At 36.1% G+C, this 20330-nt stretch overlaps 1 protein-coding gene across 8 annotated transcripts in view; it reads right to left on the bottom strand.

The window, feature by feature from the left end:
* Positions 1-20330, bottom strand: part of LOC139943500 (ras and EF-hand domain-containing protein homolog) — a 43047-nt gene that overhangs the window by 16634 nt on the left and 6083 nt on the right. For 4 of the 8 annotated variants that reach the window (XM_071940314.1, XM_071940317.1, XM_071940316.1 and 1 more), the window contains exons 3-8: positions 19815-19967; positions 18931-19118; positions 2892-3041; positions 1338-1524; positions 735-916; positions 185-253 (exon numbers count right to left, since the gene is read on the bottom strand). In XM_071940314.1, coding sequence (XP_071796415.1) covers positions 185-253; positions 735-916; positions 1338-1524; positions 2892-3041; positions 18931-19118; positions 19815-19961 — 923 coding nt within the window. In that variant the 5' untranslated portion in view covers positions 19962-19967. Of the gene's footprint in view, positions 1-184; positions 254-734; positions 917-1337; positions 1525-2891; positions 3042-5545; positions 6249-8409; positions 8854-13637; positions 14471-18930; positions 19119-19814; positions 19968-20330 lie in introns of those variants that run through there. The other 4 variants (XM_071940315.1, XM_071940322.1, XM_071940319.1 and 1 more) reach the window with 3 other exon arrangements.

Raw genomic sequence — 20330 nt, 5'->3', positions numbered from 1 at the left:
TGCGATTTTTTTTTTCTTCAAATGTTGGAAATTTTGTATCATAGTTCTCTGATGTCCAACGTTTCGTTTCTATGAGATTAAAACTCGTAAATATAACCAAACCCAGGTTTACAGACCGATCGTTTAAGAACAGTTATCGAAATGACTGGGCAAACCCAGAAATGAAAGATTGTTAAATACTTACTGTAGCAACTGAACTTGTCTTGCGAGACTGTCATGATCGTACATGTACTCGTGCAGTAAACTTTTATCACTGGCAAGACAAAAATCAGAAAATAAAGAAAAGTGAGTGAGTGGTATAAAATCTGTGAAGTATTTCTTCTGATGGAGTGGCGCTCATGATTCACGATCGCAGAATAATTCTTGCAAAAGTTGAACTTTTAATAAAGTAAAATAGGAAACAAGCAAAATTAAGGTTAGCAACTACAACCACTAAAGTTACAAAGTAGGAAACTAGTTAAACTTTCAACACCTTTATAAATCAGCTAGAAATCAGATAAATTTATAACCACAAGCCAGTTTATTTATTGAGTTAGACATAAACCAAGTTTAGCTCTTACCTATCCATACACTCATCATACTCTGACTGGAATGCAGCTAACTCACTACGGGTTATGGCTAGGTCAGTTTATGCCAAAGGTAGTGTATCACTAAACCATTTATTTATTTATTTTTATTTGGAAGGGGGGCGGGGTGGGGGGGGGTGTTATACCTAAACCAAGTTTAGTTCTTACCTATCCATACACTCATCATACTCTGACTTGAATGCTGCTAACTCACTACGTGTTATGGCTAGTGTAGTTGAGGCTTCGGTCAAGCTGCTCTTTAGTTGTCTATTTTCATGCTGTAACTCATCCAGTTTCTTTTTTAGCGCTTCATCTTTGGGCTTCTCTCGACTGTGCCATCTCTTTTCAAACTACAACAAGAAATGAAACATGAAATAGCAGCAGTGTTTGAAACGCTTATGCCCTTTTCGACAACACGTCTTGGGTCCAGTTCAGGCTCCGTACATTGAAAACGTGCAATTTCTGTTTTTGGTTTTAAGTAGTAACCGAAACTTCAGCCGAGGTTTCCAAATAACAATCTACTTTTGAAAGGGTAAAAATAATGTACTTCCGTCCTCTTGTTTAAAGGCACTGTACACATCCGGTAATTGTAAAAGACCAGGATTCTCACTTGGTGTGTATCCAAACATGCATCAGATAACAAACCTGTGAAAATTTAGGCTCAATTGATCATCGATGTTGCAAGAAGATAATGAAATAAAAATCACCCTTGTTGCACAATATTGTGCGCCCGAAGACCTAATTAAATGTAACATAAATGTTTGAGCTTACGGAGTGAAATCTGCTGAGGTTTGCTTGTAGTTCAGTAATCTCAGCCTCTAATCTTTTCTTGAGTTCTTCTTTCTCAATGATGGCTGTTTCTTTCTCTTCTTCTCTTACTCTTGCTTCTAACTTTGTCATTTGTGTCTCCATCTCCAGCTCTATGTGTTGAAGATGCTCTGTGTGGGACTCGTTGGCTCTGTTCAGACAAACCAACATCAACTTTTTAATATCTGATAACATACATACTTAACATACAACAAAATACTTGTAAACGCGCCTTTACATTACGATCAAAGCACTGAAAAGAGCAAAACCAATGGCCATGGAACCATAACTACAACATACAAGTTATTACATCTGATACAAATGAGTTTTAAAGGGTTTTTTGAACAAAGGTAAAGAGTTACAATTTCTGATACGTACTGGGAGGTTTGTTGCACATTCGCGGAGCAACAAAAGAAAAAGTTTGGTTGTGAGAAGATGAGAGTGTTCTGATGGTTGGGTGTTCGGTTAGGCGTATGGTGTCAGAAGCTGATCGCAAGCTTTATTTTATAAATACAGAAGACATGCTGACTTAAATGACACTACATTTCCATTTTTGTTTTGTTTTAAACATTTTCATTAGCTACATTCGGTGATGTGTTTTGTTGTTGTTTGTGTTTTTATTGTCCAACTCTTGTGTTCTCGTTTTTGCAAATGATTAAGGGTGGACTTCAGAACATAATAAGTCCACATACTATGAGACTTGAATTCAAAACACCGTGTGGACCCACAGACGTCAACACAGTGTCAAACAAGAGAATGCCCCTTAAGTGTGCAGAACATGATTGTCCACACAGTAACTGCAGCTGCATGTTTTGTTTAACAGCCTTAATTGGAAAAATTCATGTCAATTATTCCATCGTATGATTGTCGTCAATAAATCTTCATAATGAAATCGTACATTATACGATTTCAACATCTGTTACATATTTCAACTGAACAAGTTGAAATACAGCTCACCTTGGCAAAATGCCATTTAACTAATAATGACGTCAGCTTATATTTTATTCTACATCACATGATCGCAAAAGCTTGACTCCAGAATAGTGATTTACGTTCAGTCAATGTTTATGGAAGTATTGTTTTACGTAGAAAAACTAGGTCACCTACCAGCATTGAGTCTGTATACACTAACTTAAAATAATACTAATAATAATATCGACTCTTTTTCAGCGAAAGTCCAACGAATGACCATTGCGCTTCCAGTACCCATAAATACTCCTGGGTGAAGAGAAGCAATTGTAGCTAAGTGTCTTGCTCAATGACACAAGTCTAAGTTGTCATGACCGGGATTTGAACCCACACTCTGATGACTTTAACCGCCAGAACTTGAGTCCGATGCACTTAACCGCTCTTAGGTTTTAATCGAAATTTGTTCAATCAGAAGCGAATATCTTTTTCTTGTACACATTAGTAGACAGGTTGTTATTAGTCATAATTGCATGAATGCTAATAAGTTCAGTCCCAATGCTATTTAGACATGAAATAGTCGTTCGGTTGAAATAACAAAGAAACACTAACCTTTTCAGTGATTGTTCCAATCGAGTTGTTTCTGCCTGCTGCTGTTTGATGTCTTTAATCGTCTCGAATATGATGGTTTCAAACTGGCTCAAGCAATGTGGAAGTTCAGCCGTATGAAGTTGTTGGTATAACTCACACACTTGCTCCTGGCTGCAAAACAACAACAAAATATAAACAAACTTACCATTAATTATCAGTAATTAAAAAATCAGGTACAATTTGTGAACTTTCAGAAATTGTATTCCTAAGTGATTCTAGCTTTCCCATAGAGCATACATGGGGCCCATTATCAACGTTTACAAAAGCTAATAAGCACAAAACATAATGTGCAACCAACTGCTTGCAGTGTATGCTACGGGACCTTATTGGTAGCACAGGAGTCAATTTTCGAACTATGTTTTACGACCTTCAAGAATAATGTGAACATCCAACACGTGAATGGACTTTCTTCTTGGAGATTGCCTGCAACTGGTTGCCTGTAAAATTGCGTTGTGTGCCGTGGTCTATTCACTGTTATATCTCACCATTAAAGACGAAAATGTTTATCTCTGTTTCTAAAACTATTACTATCAAAACATGTACTTACATTCCTCAATACTAACGTCCAGTACGTCCAAATTATAAAGCTAAAATTCAACTCAGTTTGCTTTTCCCTAAATCGGTCTCTTAACTCATACCATTTAAGCTGCAACCCTACAACCCTGCAACAAGGCTTTCTTGTTACGTTAAACATGATTAGACAACTAAACAACGCGTCCATCCTTAACTGGCATCCTTTGAGATCTTTGGTAACTAATCGATTCTTGATCAATATTGAATAACCTGTTAACGCTATACACAGCATGAAGTAGCGATTTTTAGTTTGTAAGATTGTATGGGGCCGGCCATAATCTTTAAATATCGCACTGCAGACATAACACAAGTGAAGAAGTAGGTTTAATGGACAGTTTTATGGCCCTTTTCGGAACAGCTGGATTTGGCTTTGGATTCGGCTCAGGCTAGCTGGGCCCTGTCGGTTGTTTTGACAATTGCGCGTGTTTTGGGTATACGCGCGCATGGCTTCAGACGAGAGAACGGAGCCGACAGCAAAGCAGAATCCCAAGCCTGAGCCGTGGTTTCGACAAGGGCCTAGTATGTAAACAGCAGCGTGAACACAAGAAATAATGAAGTGATGAAGAGCGAAGGAGACATAACATGAAATACCCGAAAATGTGGACATACGGTTGATAAAATTAACCGTAAAAAAGGAAAATTTCTACAAATGACAAGTAATAATTGTAATAATTTGACTCGGCCAAACAAACAGCTTCACAACCAAAACAAACATGTTGTAAGCCAAATGTGCCAATGACCCGACGTTTCGACACTAGCACAGTCTGTTTCAAAATACCTTTCTTTGGAAGGATTTTGTGAATTACGACAATCAAAATAAATGACTGTACTTTTAAGGTTTCTTATCCGCAACTTTGACAGTATTTCAAACGGATAGTCTTATTTCCAGTTTATTACTACTTTACAAAAGTAAAACATTCTCTCATCTTATGGCATTCTGTACAAATTTCCCGAAAATAACCAAGTTATAAACTTAAGTTAGGGTTTTTATTTAACGCTAACCTATTAAGCTCTCTTTTTAAAATAGTTATTAATACTATACAATCAAATAAGGTATTTTCAATTGTTAATCTATCGTGTGATAAGGTCACAAGGATTCTTCGCATTTCAAAGAACAGGCAGAAAGTATTTTCGTATTTGTAAGCTGATAACGTTAGTAATATGCTTTCACTTTAATAGAGCGTGTGATTAGCTTTATTTATCAACTTAATTTGATTGCAATTAAACCGATCTAGGTGTTTACATAACATGTTGTGTAAACGTATGTTGTTATTGTATTTTAATTAACAATATGCTGCGTTGTTTCTCGGATGCGCGGTCTACTAGTAATAAAGTGAAAGTTTGTCAGTATGCAATATTAAAGCACAAAACCTACATGGTAAAAAGAAAAGGGTAGCCAGATTTTGTCCTGTTCAATACAAATGAAATCACTATTATATATATAAAAAAAGACTGTTTAATCACTCGTCAAATTGCTGATAAATTGTTAACGAGAGAAAAACTAGTAAAACAGGGGAAAACAAAATAATGTTTGCACCTTTTCCGAACATCGAGTTATGACTCTTGAAATCAATAAATGTTTTTACTCATTTACTTAAAAAATAGCTTTATGCCACACAATCTATTGAAGTGAGAACCGTTATATAAGCTGTCAGTTATGTTTCTCAGATTGTGTATTCCAGTTGCGGAATATTCTTCAAGTCATGGACACAATCACACCGGATTTCCCCGTAATATCTTAAAAACAAGACCACATTTTAAAACACATACAGGTAAGTTTGATTAAAGCAATGAAATGGTAAACAAATAAATAAAAAGGTTTACTGTGCCTTTAAGAATAAAACGTAGCTTAAGCACAGTTCCATGCTTACCAGTTCTAGGCTACCATCATAACCACAATACCATGTTACATGATCTGTGACGTCTGGTATCCTACTTGATTTTGAATCTTAAAATGAAACAAAGTGTTGGTTAGAATGGATTCTTGCATAGTTAATTAATAATGTATCCATATGTTAACATTGATATAGGTTATTACGTACGCTGGTAGTAGATTGAACATACTAAATTGTAATTCCTCACTGTCACTGATACTCAGACATCTTGCTTTTGCCTCCATCCTTAAAATGACAACAGTGGTGACAAATTCGACGACAATGACAGCGGCGGTGACAATTTCCACAACAATGACAGCAGTCGCGACAACACGGCAACCGTAAACAGAATACAGACACCGGTAGCACGGTCACACGTGCACTCTTTGTCAGTTTAAGTATTGACAATGGTAGTCATGATGACATAAATTGTCAACTGTCCCAAAGAAAGTTCCTCAAAAAGGCAATGACAGACACTTCAACAACGACAATGGCAACTTAAGATGATTGACGACATCAACAGTTCGTTATCGCTGGTTGTAAAACAATACAATCATCAGTGGTACGATAACACTATGGTGTCACGATGACATCTTGGAATTGTCAACTGTCCCATAGAAGGTTCTGACAGATTTATCCAATAACAATGACACTTTAACAACGGCAATGACATATCCGACACTTTGAAACAGCTTGTAACCATTTGGGTGTAAATCAGTAGAGAAAACGATAACTTCTAAAGTTGTTTATCCCAAGCCTTCCTGGCTGTTGAATCCAAAATAACTTTTCCGAGCAAAGTCCAGTGGTGGTACGTACGTAAGCTTATTAGTCAAACAAACCAGCCTGTCCGTAAACTAGACCAGCACATATCACTTGCTGTGTGGTTTAACTATTCAGACGGTACCCAATGCGCACTTTGCATACAAATGCTGGTACTTTAAAGAATTCAAGATCGGGCCGTGAAATTTCTGCACAAACAAAACTATTATAATTTCGTTTTAGTAATTGAATGCATGATTTTATACGGGTAAGTTTAGCAAATAATTGCTTACGTCATGAGAACTGGCATTATAATTTGAGTAAAAAGGAATACAATAAAACAAGAAATGCTACAGGATTCGTGGTTATACTTGGTTAAGTTTGCCTTTATACGCAATTTCACAGAATGATAGAGTTGCATTAATTCGAACTTCATTCGTAACACAACTTTGTTCTCAAAGTGTATTACGAAAGAAATTCAACACTTGAAATAATCCTATAGGTGAACACTATTAATTGTTGTTAATAATTTCGAATTTTAAAAGATTGCAGGCCGGAAGCCTTTCTTTGGCACACTTTTGGTCAACAAGGGTGTTGTTCTGTTATTATTTTCTTGTGTCTCTGATGACCAATTGAGCCCAAATTTTCACAGATTTGTTACTTTATGCATGTTGGGATACACCAAGTGAGAAAACTAGCCTTTGGAAATTAATTACCAAAGGTGTCAATGCCTTGAAGCAGATCTCTTTATTATTTTAATACAATTAATCTTCTTTGTTCGATGAAAATAACATCCTTTAAAAGAGGGATTGCGACAACTGAATTTAATTGTATTGTGAGCAATGTACATTAATATCGGGCCTTCGTTTTAGTACGACACGAAGTTCAATATTAATTACTTATCCATTCGTCATTGCTTTGCAGTTGTATCAATAATGGATGGTAAGCCGATGCACAGTTTTCATCATCACAAATCGAATGAAAAGTGTCAGTAGGATTGACAATGCATTGGGTTCGAGCTTCTGAATTGTCATAGTTCGGCAGGCAGTAGGATAGGTACCAATGGTTGTTGCAATGAACATTCATCCATATCCTCTGGAATAGAGGTAAACACACTTTACAAGACAGCAAAATAAACACTGAACAACTACAACAACAACAACTACAACAAAACATTGACAACAATAACAACAACAGAAACATCTTCATCATGGGCAGAAAAACTAAACAAAACAAGGTTGTGAATATTTTAACTTTCAATCTCATTTTGAGTGACGGTACGACTAATAACATACAAATATTTTATACTACAAATTATGTTGAACATTTTTGTATAAACCCATGAACCCGCGGTCGTGCAAAACTGATCCTTCTTAAATTCAATATACAAAATCGTAAAGATAACAAAATTAAAATAGATAATAATTATTTAATAATCTGACGTCATACGCCCACGTTTGTAATAATTTACCCAGAATTTATCAAACAGAGCCACGAGTTTATAAAATCGATACGAACCAGATGTTTGCTATGAATCATACGATATTGCTATTATAGCATGGCGCTGAAATATTGCAGAGAACAATAACATGGTATAAAATATGTCAATGTGAAACACTGTTAATTTAATGTAGTCCTTGTACCCCAATTAAACTACAAATGCAGCACTTCTAGCTCTGCTAGCTGTTCTAGCTCTTGTTTGCCTGAAAAGCAGAGGGAAAGTTGAATCTACAACTCCTTAACACCGACCCTAACCCCTACCCAAGTCATGCATGTATACGGTATGAACCCTTAAACGAGACCTAATGTCGATTTCACAAAGAGATAAGACTAGTCCTAACTTAGGACTAGTCCTAGTATATACTAAAAATGTTAAGGCTAGTCCTAAGTTAGGACTTGTCCTAGTATATACTAAAAATGTTAAGGCTAGCCCTAAGTTAGGACGAGTAACTCGTCCTAACTTAATATACGACTTGTCTTACTCTTGATTTTATTTAGCTATGTCCAATTTAAAAAAGCTGCTTCAGCAGCAAATGTTAAACAATATTTGCTGAGCATATTTGCTAAGCAGTTAACCAGTCACAAATCGTGCATGTAGAACACTTTGCAGTAGTTCTGCAAAGCATTACTGTGCCCTGGTAGAAAATGCAACAGGTGGTTAACAAAGGTCATGCGGCTAAGGCTTTGGGCTTCGTGAGCCTATTTAGCCAAATCGTAAGCCAACGCCAGGGTTTCGTAAAAGTCCTATAATTATTCAAAACTGTTGAACAAACCTCTCCGGAACAAGGTTGTATTCCGTAACATCATCATCGTTCTCATTAATATATCCCCCTGCCTCCCCAGTCGACCCCGTAGTAATTTCATATCTCGGCTCCTCATCAATGACGGCTAAGATCCGGCCGGCTCCTACGTTCATTCTGCCCGGTGAGATACAGTCTAAAAACAGCGGCGCCTCGGAACTCGGTCCAACAATCAATCGAATTGTCCAGACTTTAGTTTATCTGCATTCATTTTCTAGCACTCAAACTTTTACAGTATTTTGAAGTATGATTGTTAAATTCAACTGCATCAAAAGAACTCTATTCCACATCAGGCCTCAACTCGGTTATTGAAACATAAGTTATAAACCACACAATACTGCTCACAATAGCATGCTGCACCTTCCACTCTATTTAGATGTCGTATAGTCTCTATTCAAGCAGAACCAAAGTCATCATAGCAAGCCGACAAGTTCAACCACTAGACTGTTTTGATAAACTATTGTACTCAATCGTTGCTGTATTTCCCCCGTAAGGTTAAAACAGCGACCTATAAACACAAAGTTGTTCAGTCGAAACAAATTTACTCAAACTGTAAATGACAATAGGTTGTTGTTTTGGTTGTTTGAGGAACTCGCCCAACCGTAGTTGATTGCAGCACGGTACAGAAATGTCCGTAATAAAACATTATGTTAAAAGATCTGGAACCTTTTTACCAATAGCCGAACTATTGCCCAAACATAAACTCCCCTTTCAACCCGTGTTACGTTACGTGTATAGGCTTTTCTTATCAGCAAATATTTGTGTAGGACTCCGTTTTGTACATGCCACTCAGACCATGTCCTTCGCCGGACAAATAAGATTAAATTAGGTATAAATTTAACAATTAGCAAACATGTTTTAATTAAATTCTATTTGAGGTGGATATTAAGAGCTGGTCCAGGAAGCAATGGCGCTGGATTGTTTAATTATAAACACATCTGGGAGTAATTATAAGTTGGAACGTAGAGTAATACTCTATGGTTTGAATGATTGTATAAAATTGGTTTTGATTGAAAGAAATCCCAAACAATGCTCAAGGCTTTTTGAATAACTGTTATAAGTAATTGAATATCATGCCAGACTATTCCCATGTTTTATGCCATTCTGATTCAACATGTTGAGAAGACGTGGGAACTGACGGCTGTTTGAGTTTTTGTCGACATTTCGACCGTGCATTTTCGACGAATTTTATTTCGAGACCTCAGAACTAGATTTTGAGGTCTCGAAATCAAGCATCTGATGAAAGCACATAACTTCGTGTCACAAGGGTGTTTTTTCTTTCATTATCATTTTGCAACTTTGACGACCAATTGAGCTGCGGCTCAAACTTTCACAGGATTTGTTATTTGATGCATATGTTGAGATACACCAAGTGAGAAGAGTAGTCTTTGAAAATTACATAGTGTCCAGTGCCTTGAACACTCCTTACAACAACTTGTTTAAATATCAGATTCACGAAATTGCATTTCTTCATTTCTTTTTAAGTACCTTGTTTGACCTGGTCCTAGACTCCTAAATGTCACGGGCAAATAGAACGTGCGATTCGTCCTGGCATACTTGGTCCCTTGTTATATTGATTACTATAGTTACACTATTAAATACAAGGTAAACTGCAACAAGGACAAACTAGCCATCGGAATTCACATACAAACTACAGACATGTACAATAATAACAATATATCGATAATAATGACGTCAATTCTGCAAATGTAGTTTGTAAAAACATGAAAGTCTAAGTGCAATTATGTGAAAATATGCTTGCAATTACAAAATAGTGAGTAATAAACGCGATCGTATGAGAACACTTTAACAGAGTAGTTCTATGGTAAAATGTGCGTCATCGAATCATTTAGAGATAATTCACAGTTCTACAGTTATTTGTGAAATTCGGAACGACACTGTTGTTGTTTACTTTCATTGTCAATTGTTATAAGTTTGCTCGTGGGTTCAAACAAAATGAACTTGTTGAATAGAATGCAAATTACAAATTCTGTTTTGCCAACCCGATCGAAAAGCTAATCATGACGTCACAAATAACGATTCATGCTGAAATTATATTCCAAGATGGGCTGTTTCATAATTGGGTGATTTTCCGCCATTCTGCCAGTCAAACTTACTAATCAAGTTAATCAATGCTTACACAACCTCACACATACATAGTTTCCCAAAATGAATAGTTCCATTATTTTTTCTTGAGAACATTAACATGGTATTTCAATATTAATATAACTCATTGGAAAGCATGTTACCTTTCAATTGGAAATTATTTACGATTGGAAAGAACGCACATAATGTTATGAAAAATTAAAATGTTATTAAACGAACTGTGTTGATTATATCGCAGAATGATCTTTCAATAGTTAATTATTGCCATAAATACTAATAACGCTCAGTTTTTCCATAGCTCTTTCTTTATGAGCTTGTCCCTTATAATGTAACGACATTATGCAAAGCTAGGTTTGAAAAATTATAATTTTATGAGACCCAGCAACAATTCAGGGTTCACAAGTAGCCCTGGTGCCTTTACTCTTTTGTAATACACTTCAGCACGAACGAAGAGTCCCATAAAAGGATAGGTTTACAATAATGATGCTGGGCAATCTAAACCCGACGAGTCCCAAAACATTGGGGATACTCACTTCTCTTTCGATAAGCGTGTATCTTGTCATTTTTATTATGCTACAACTTTAAGCCTAACGCCTAATCAAAGGGGAACGACAAACAAGGACCCAAGTGCATTGAGCTATCTGGACTCGAACCAAAACCCTGATAAATCAGACCTAAAATTTGCTGCCACCACAAACAATTTCTGAAGGATTTGAAACTTTGCTTGGTGAAAGTATATAGCTAAAAGGGGTTTGTGGTAGCACCATGTGAAAATCTCTTTTGAGTAATGTTGGTTCTGCAAAAAAAAAAGGTGGTTTCGAATAGTAGTCTCTGAGACTCTGTAACGAGTCAACGTTTCGATTAGTAGTCTCTGAGACTCTGATCGTCTTCAGGAGAATGACTGAATCTCTTGCCTCAGCCAAACCCAACTAACCAGTTGATTTCCATTGCAGACTTCTTAAGCACCATCCAGTGACAGAGTCCAGCATACTGATTGAAACATTGAGTTGTCAACCACTTGTTTTTTTGAGAACCAACACTACTCAAAAGATATGTTGAATGGTACTATGCCGCAAACCTCTCTGCAATTATTTTTAGGGATGATTAAAAATGAGTGTAACATGTCCGAATCAGATACGGGTTTGTGTAGCATGGGAACTTTCCAGGTGTGTTAGATAAACTCGATAAGCTTTAATTTGAATTCATCGCACCACAATCAGGCAATAAACAGGAGCCAACCAATAAGTTCATTTTATGTGATTATTGCTTACAACAGCACAACAACTAAACAAATCGATTACAATTAACACATTAGCCAACTGTGCTAGTATTCAAACACTTAAAATCACACCCTATAGGACAAACGGCAGTGATAGAGGATTTATAAGTGGGGCATATTTAAGGGTTCAAACATAATAAGTAGGTCTACCATGGCTACCCCGGTTCCTTCTCGCACAAATAAATCGGCATTTCACAAAGTCAAGTTTCAAGTATCTTGAAAATATCAGCGTTAAGAAAACAATTCTTGTTTACGTTTCAGCTCAAAATGTCATTTTAAGATTGAACATCAAAAACACATTTTAAAAGAAATTTATCGAAGTATTTTCCATGTTCTACTACTCGGCAGAGTCGGGGAATAAGTCAGGCAATTGAGCTTTAATTTTTGTCTTATTTTGACAATAATGTAGATAAGGACAATTCCTGCTTGAAACCTTATCTCGTCTACTCAATCATTACTCATGGTTACTGCGTGATGGACATCACAAACAGTCTACAAATATTGACCACCATTTGTTAAATTTGTACATTATTATGTGCAAGTTTGTTTCAGTATTTCGGTTTGGTTGTTTGCCTGGGTGTTTGTGCGATTATTTATTTGGTTGGTTGGTTGTTGTTTTTTAGGTGTAATTTCATTCATATCCTCTGTTTTTGTTAAGCACACAACCCTATAAGAAAGTAAGCTTACGGTGACCCTATGTAATATTCCTTGTGTGCGTAATGGTGGCTCTGAGAAGAGCTGGTTTCTGCTCGACGTTTCAATCAGATCGCGTTTACCGTCTTCTAGAACCTAAACACATTCTTAATTTCCATCACATTAACGTTCTAAACAATTATTAAACAAAAACGATGACATCTAATCTAAGTTTTGTAATACATCCGGCTTATTTCGCTAGCGGCGATTGATATAACCAAAGGTGATATGTGAGATCGAAATGCTTTTTTCAGGACTTTTGTAATAGGGTATTTTTTTCTATTTTTGTTAAATCTCTGTATATTTTCCTGTAATTCGACCTCTGGTCGCCATTGGAATTTTTGTTTTAAAGAATAAACCAATAATGAATGAGAAAGTGACTGACTTTACTGCAGTATTTCAAATAGCATTTCACCGGTACTGTTTTGAATTTTATAACAAACTGAATTTTCAAAATAAATTAAAGGTCCTAAATTCTTTAAATCCATCGCTTGTATTTTTTCTACTGGTATACATTTGGTTTGCCTGATGGTCTATGAAACTTGACCGATAAGGTTTACCTACATCAGTTTGATAACCCGGTATATTTGTCAAAATACTGGCCTATACATGGTTTTCAAACGCAGGTTTATGAGTTTACTAAATTAAGGTGTGCAATACATCGAGTAGTTAGGATGGGGTTTGGTCTTCCATCAAAATTTTTTTATAATAATTGATTTCAAGATATTTCACACATGATACAAACATCAGCACAACGGCTGTTTAAGATTATGATATGTTTATATTAATGATAAGTGTTTTATCATATTCGTTGACACCAGCGTTGCAATTTTTGTTATCCGATGACGTCATATTTGACGTCATATTTTTGAAGACAAATAAGAAGCATTTTGTTCTGAGACGCTTTTTAAAGAGAAGGTTTACGTTTGGAAATCACTTTTTAAATTTATGGCAATTATATTCCTTTAAATTATCCGACGAGTTCAACTTTTGACGTTACATTTAATTGTTTAAGGCCATTAAGAAGAACTTTGTTTTGAGGAATACTGTATAAGGTGCCTCCTAATATACCAAATCAATCTTCTACATATAAACTAAAATTTGAGAAAGAAATAAATCCTACCATGGCATAAGGGATTGAAATCCTGCAAACTGCCCTGAGAAAGCCTCCCACGATATCTGAGCATTCAGTGGCTGACTCTTCCGCCGTGCTTGCTCCGTTTTAGACCGCATAAAAAGTGTCTCCACACTCTGAAATCCTTCCGTAAACTCGGAGATTGTGATTTTTCCATCTCCATTGATATCTAGCTCACGAAATACATCGATAAGTTCGTTTTCTCTAATGGCCAAGTCGGCACAGAGTTCTTTCAAGTCATCATACTCGATACATCCACTGTTGTTCAAATCACAAGCCGCAAATAGTTGTTGTATTCTCGCCTCATCTAACCGCTCCATTGTTCTAGAATGTTCAGTATAACTAATTCACATGGTAAAAGTGTTGCACAGTTAGCAGTTATAAAACTAGTGTTGACGCTATTTCTTGTTGTAGTTGACCGACCTTGCGAAGCTTCCAAAACCTTTCAAACAGTTCCAATAAACTTGGTGAATATCACAAGGTGTGTTTGCAGACCGAAATATGTTTCAAAACACTCTGTTCACGATGACAGTTACATGCAAAACACCAACAGTGATCTTGAAATTAGAGCGAGCTTGAAAGATAGACCAACCCGGTTTCGTTTAAACACTACTCCCCAAATGATATTTCCGTAACTAAATCTCAGTCATCGAAGGTTTTATCCTCGAGTTATAATGTATCCGTAAAGTATCACAGTAATGGCTGACATAAAAACAAACTGCCGAACACTAAACATACACCAATAATCCGGTTTTATTCAGTGTACACTTCACTGATAAGCGCTAACACGAGTATGAAAAAACACATCCAAACAGTGCAGCATCAAGATGTATTGTTCATGAAAACTAAACCAAAAACAAGCGCGCACACCTGTTGCCGACTAATTTGCATAAGTATGCATAACTAAACTGGATGAACTGTATTCGAGAAAGGTTGTGTATTTTGTGCTGGCATGCTGGTGCTGTGTTGAGTTTGGCCTTCAATTTGAATAAACCCACGCTCTCTGGTATCCAACCATATGGCGCTAATAGATAACATGAATCGCATGGAAAATAAATCTCAATGGTACGGAGCCTCTAAAGGGACAAGTAAAATAATTATTGCGAAGAAGATAATCATACCGTACTGGGTCGAAACGCCGAGTTGAAACCAACGGTTTAGAACCACCTCAACTCATTTCGAGATTACCATGTTTAATACCGCAAATCTTACTACATCGTATTTCGCCCATGCAAAGTTTAAAATCCTAATTATTGAGAAGGTACAAAACAAACTAAAATTAAATTTAAATATAATTTATTCACCTCGAAATCTTATTTCGTCACTCGAAACAATTATTTCGTTCCTTTAAAATGATATTTCGTATGCAATCTACATGTGACAGTTAAGTTAATTGCAGTGTTTAAAATTCATTAACACAACTTTGGGCCCGAACGGCTACGTCTGTTTCGCCATCCTGTTCTTTAACGCATGGTCACGTGACGACCAAGCCACAGCCAGAGACGTAGCCACTAATATTGAAAACAGCTAAAGCACGAAATCAGTATCAAGAACACAACTCGTCTATAGTGTCATTAGCTGCATCAGCATAACAAAGAGCTAAGCATTTGTGCGTACCAGAATAATGGTTACCAGCCAATGCGCTATATCTCATAACCCTGCTCATTTGTGCTTAAGTAGAAAATAAATAAGCAATATTTCCTGCTTATAACTGTTCAATATACATTATTTAACTCCTGAAACTCATTATAGGTTGAGCTATAAAATGTGCATTATTATTTACTTATACATGTAACACAACGAAAAAACATACGTGAGATTAACATCGAGAAAGAAAAAAAACACTCGTGCCCGTAAACTGAACAAATTGGTGACCTTTAACTATAGGAAAACCGCGTCCATAAACGGTCGGTGCCTAGATAGGTAGTCAATAAAATGTATTTTACAGATTCGTGTAACTTCATGTGCTAAGTTACGTTAGATACAAATCTAATAACTTGATACTAAATGCCGTCAGTGTATTGCGTAGCTGGTGTCGGCAACACTATACTGTCTGTCTATACAGATCTGGTCCAAAACACCTACAAATTCGGAGAAAACAAAACCCCAATCCTAATTACACTTCTATAGTAGGTTGTATGGTATGTTGAAAGTTTATATTTCTAAGTTTTTAGATGCCCCAAACTCCGGGGTAACTTTGGCAGCACATTCATTGACCTCAGGGTCTAATAATAATAATAATGAAACATTTTTGTAGAGCCCATATCACAATCACACAGAAGTCCCTATGCGCTTTGAGATGAAAACAAAAGAGAAGTAAAAGTTAATATAGATGTGAAGTAAATACAAAAGCAAAATTTAGTTGATACAGAATTGATACAGAAAGAAATACTGAAGGCTTGCAAAAATAAATGTGTTTTTAACTTTGTCTAAATGGAAAATAGTAATCTTTTACTGTGTAATTAGAATGTGAATTTTTTATTTCAAAAGGTGGGCGCTGTTTTGAGATATCGCCGAAACTCCGGAGCGATTTATGTCCATTCATGAAGAATAATAATCCCTTATTAGGAAGAAACAATCTGAGAAGCGTTACGCGGTTATGCTTCTCAGACTCGTATTTTTGGCACAACAACTAAATACAATTATTTTTTTAAATTACCACATTTCTACGCGTGAAAATTCTTTACACCATCAAACGCTGCTGATGGGTATCTAACCACATATTGTGATACCATTAGTTTTATAGGCACTTGACACGTTTGGTAATTGTCAAAGACCAGTATTCTCACTTAGTGTATTCCAACATAATGCGTTTAGTAACAAACATTTGAAAATATTGGCTCAATTGGTCATCGAAGTTGCAAGAAAATAATGAAAAATAAAAAAAATAAAAAATATGTGCTTTCAGGTCTTAGAATCTATTTTTATTTTTCCTCTTTCTCAAAAATTAAGTTACTTCAGAGGGAGCCGTTTCTCATAATGTTTTATACTATCAACAGCATCTCTCCATTGCTCATTACCAAGTAAGTTTTTATGCTAACAACTGTTTTGAGTAATTACCAAAACGGATACATCCCTTTAAAGTTGTTATTCTTTGCCAAACTCAATGAAGAATGGCTCACTCTTGAGTCAAGGTTAGAATCTGCACGTGAATCAACCTTATTGTGTGAAATGTAAGCACGATCACCACTAAAGGGTCCTTGGTCGTTTCCATGTAAGAATTGTTTACTGTCTATCATTGTATTTTGCATATGAGTATAAAGTTGACATAGAACCGAGTTTATTGCTACCACCGTACGGCATGAACAGTTCAAACCAAGGCCGTAAATATAAGAGAAACGTGCTCAAAGTAAAGAAAGACGAATTTATTGTGGCTGGTGAATGTTAAACGACCGGGTAGTTGTGCATAGTTTGATATCACAGTTTGTTAATTGTTCAATGTTACGCCAAAGTTACGGGTTTCTGTTTGTGGTTCAAAGTTGTGTATAGTCAGTTTGGGATCCCAGTCTGGGGTCCTAATTTAGGATGAGTTCTCCGTGTGTGATACCAGTTTGCGATTCCAAAAATGTACCTCAAGATTGAAGTTCAAGTTTGAGATTGATGGTTCAAGTCTGAGTTCCGAGTTTGCGATTCCTGCGGTTCCAATTTGTGGTTCCATTTTAGGGATCCCAGTCTGTGATTCCACAGTTTGTGATCCCAGTCTGTGATCCCAGACTGTGATTACAGTTTGTGATCCCAGTCTGTGATCCCAGTCTGTGATCCCAGTTTGTGATCCCAGTTTGTGATCCGTGATCCTAGTCTTTGATCCCAGTTGTTGGTTCTAGTTACTTGACCCCCTATTGTGACCTTATAAACCAGTGATGTATAAACAGGAGTTTGTCTGCTCCGAAACCCTTGTCAAACTAAGCGGATTAGTAATCTTGGTCTAGTCGCCAAACCATGTACACAATCTACAGCTGATTCAATAATAATAACAGTGGATGTTAATACATATTATTGTTTGCCTCATTTTGCTGATGGTGTTATGGTTTATGTCTACCCCACAAAAAAGGGGTAGGTAAAATCGAGTAAACGGTGTATAGCTTATTTATAAAAGGACACCATACAAATTTAAAACTGTTGCACATATAATTATGCAGTTGTGAAACTTACATTTTAGGTAAGAATGGTAGAAGTTGTATAAACGGGATCGGTCCTATCAAAGTAAAGAACACCTCTTAGTAGTACTGTTTTTGTATTGTATTTCTAATTGATTTGCCCTTTTTTTAATGAGTGCACCAAACATTTTTTTTCCCCAATCAGATGAAAATATTCGGGCAAAGGCTCTCCCTGATATTCAGCAGTATAGCAGTACTTCTTCTCTGTTTTCTTAAAATAATATCTCTCTTGAGTTGACCTGATTTCTCCAATTGCCATATAAATGATTCAATGTAGTTACTTACTCATTTTCAATTTCTTCTGTTACTGTTTCGGTGTCCGAAATGTCTTCCTGTTTCTCCTCAAAAAGTTCCCAAATTCCAACCACTTCATCATCACTCGAAGCCATTCTTACTTTCAAAATATCCACTTCCCAAAATCCTCTGGTTAATTGACTCCAAACCAAATAGGTGATTTAATTTACAACAAGCAATTTTTGATCAACCACACAGGAGAAAGTAAACCAGCGAAGTCCACACTTGTACACTTTAAGGCAGAGATACCAGTGAAATTGTTCACTTATTACAGGGGGATCATATCATAATTACAAATACTGTATTGGAATCTGCATAATGAAATGAACGGGCTGTGAATGTCAATATTTACTGATATGTCGGATAAAGTCAGTAAGCCAACAATAACGTCACTGCGCAACCGGAGTCTGCTATTTACACGTTGATAACATCCAGGATGGGGGTGACAGTGTTAAATTATTGCAAAGGAGTTAGGTTTTACGAGATATAAAACAACATCGGGAGAGACAGCACTTGAGACTTGAAAAGAGTCTAGGCTAGACGTTTCACACTATTATTTGGTGAGGCGTGCATGGAAGGTGGTCTGACACTTCCATGTCAGTGTTGACAAAACACCAATAAGTTTTCAAATTAATTTGATAATTAAATAAGTCTAAAAAATTTTGTTTTCAGTAAAATAACACCATATGTGTGTCTACTTGCTGGGTAGATTATGTTCTTCAGAGAACTGTCTTGCTTTATATTACTACCGCGGAGTAGATTTTAATTGGTACCTCACCATGTAATGCATCAAATCCCATATAAGTTAAGTCGGATGAAGGTTTGTTTACCTTGAGAATAAGTCAAAGTCGCTGTCAAGCTTTTCCAGAAATGTCTCTAGTTCTTGAGTTTGGGCACTTTCTAGAAGCTGTTGACGCCGCCTACGTCGACTTAGAGCCAGTAGTGTACTCCCAACACTATGAAAACCTGCAGAGAAATCACGCATGCTGATCCGTCCATCGCCATCCAAATCAAGGGCCTGCAAATAAACAAGTATAATTATTTTATTTTATTTTTTCCTTTACCGAAACTTTTATGAACCTTTTTTGTATGCAAAATGACGTGTTCACATTCGGTGTTTGTTAGTGATGCTGATGATTTGTTGAAGCCTTTAATTCTTATAATTTGTTTGTTTATATTATCCGGGTCATTTTTACCGGGAGTTTTTAGATGACATAATTTTGAAAATTTACGCAAACGATTACAAACTATTCTCAATGACACAAAGACTGGTGGCCGTTCAGATGTTGATTGAAGGATAATCTACAAATTATTGAACTATTGGTTTATTAATTGCATAAAAAGCCAACTTAACGTCACATTTTTGAAAAAGTGACCTTCAGATTTTTTGGTCCAGGTGTTTTCACTGTAAATTGATTTTGTTGCTGTTTATTGAAGAATTTAATTAGCAGTTAGCTAACACACAAAAACACCAAAAACAGTTAAAACTCTTGAAAGGGTAAAACCAATATATAAACCAATGATGTTTATACCCGATGCAAATTAACATCTAGTAGTTCGGAGTTTGTTTAAATTAATTACTATTTATTTAGACCCATTTTGTGCGAAGCCCGTCATGCGTTGAGAGGTAGTTTGATAGTTGCAAAGCTGTTTATTATATACGTTTCATTAATTGTTCAAGCATACATTAATTTCCATTGTTTCTGTTCCTTACCTGGAAAACTTTACTAAGCTCTTCCGAATCCAGATCGTTACAAACCGACGCCAATTCACTGCGTTCGATATAGCCATTCCCATTGAGATCACAAACACAGAATAGTTGTCGGATCGCATCGGGACTCAGTCCTTCGTCAAACGCCATAGCGACCTTGCAAAGAACAATTGGTTATAAACTGGACAGATTAGCGCTATAAACAAAATATAATTAACTAGTAATTAAAACATGGATTATTACGTTCCAATATATTGAATATAAAAGGTGTATGGGTATAAAAATCAAAATTAATATTCTTTATCCCCGATGCTTATTTCCATTTATTGCTAGTCATAAAGTTGATATAGAAAGCTTACTTAATTGAAAAACGCTTTAAAATTAATAATCAAAAACCTTCAGTTAGAAGCCTACATCATATCAGCAAATTTTGATAAAATAATTTTGAGAAATACTTCACTTGGAAGTAGGCCCTAATGCGTTATTAAAGAGCTTAATAGTTGTTATGTCACGAAATTT

The sequence above is a fragment of the Asterias amurensis genome, chromosome 10 (assembly GCF_032118995.1).
Source record: "Asterias amurensis chromosome 10, ASM3211899v1".
Classification (NCBI taxonomy): Eukaryota; Metazoa; Echinodermata; class Asteroidea; order Forcipulatida; family Asteriidae; genus Asterias; species Asterias amurensis.
This window is presented reverse-complemented; position numbering and strand designations above follow the sequence as displayed.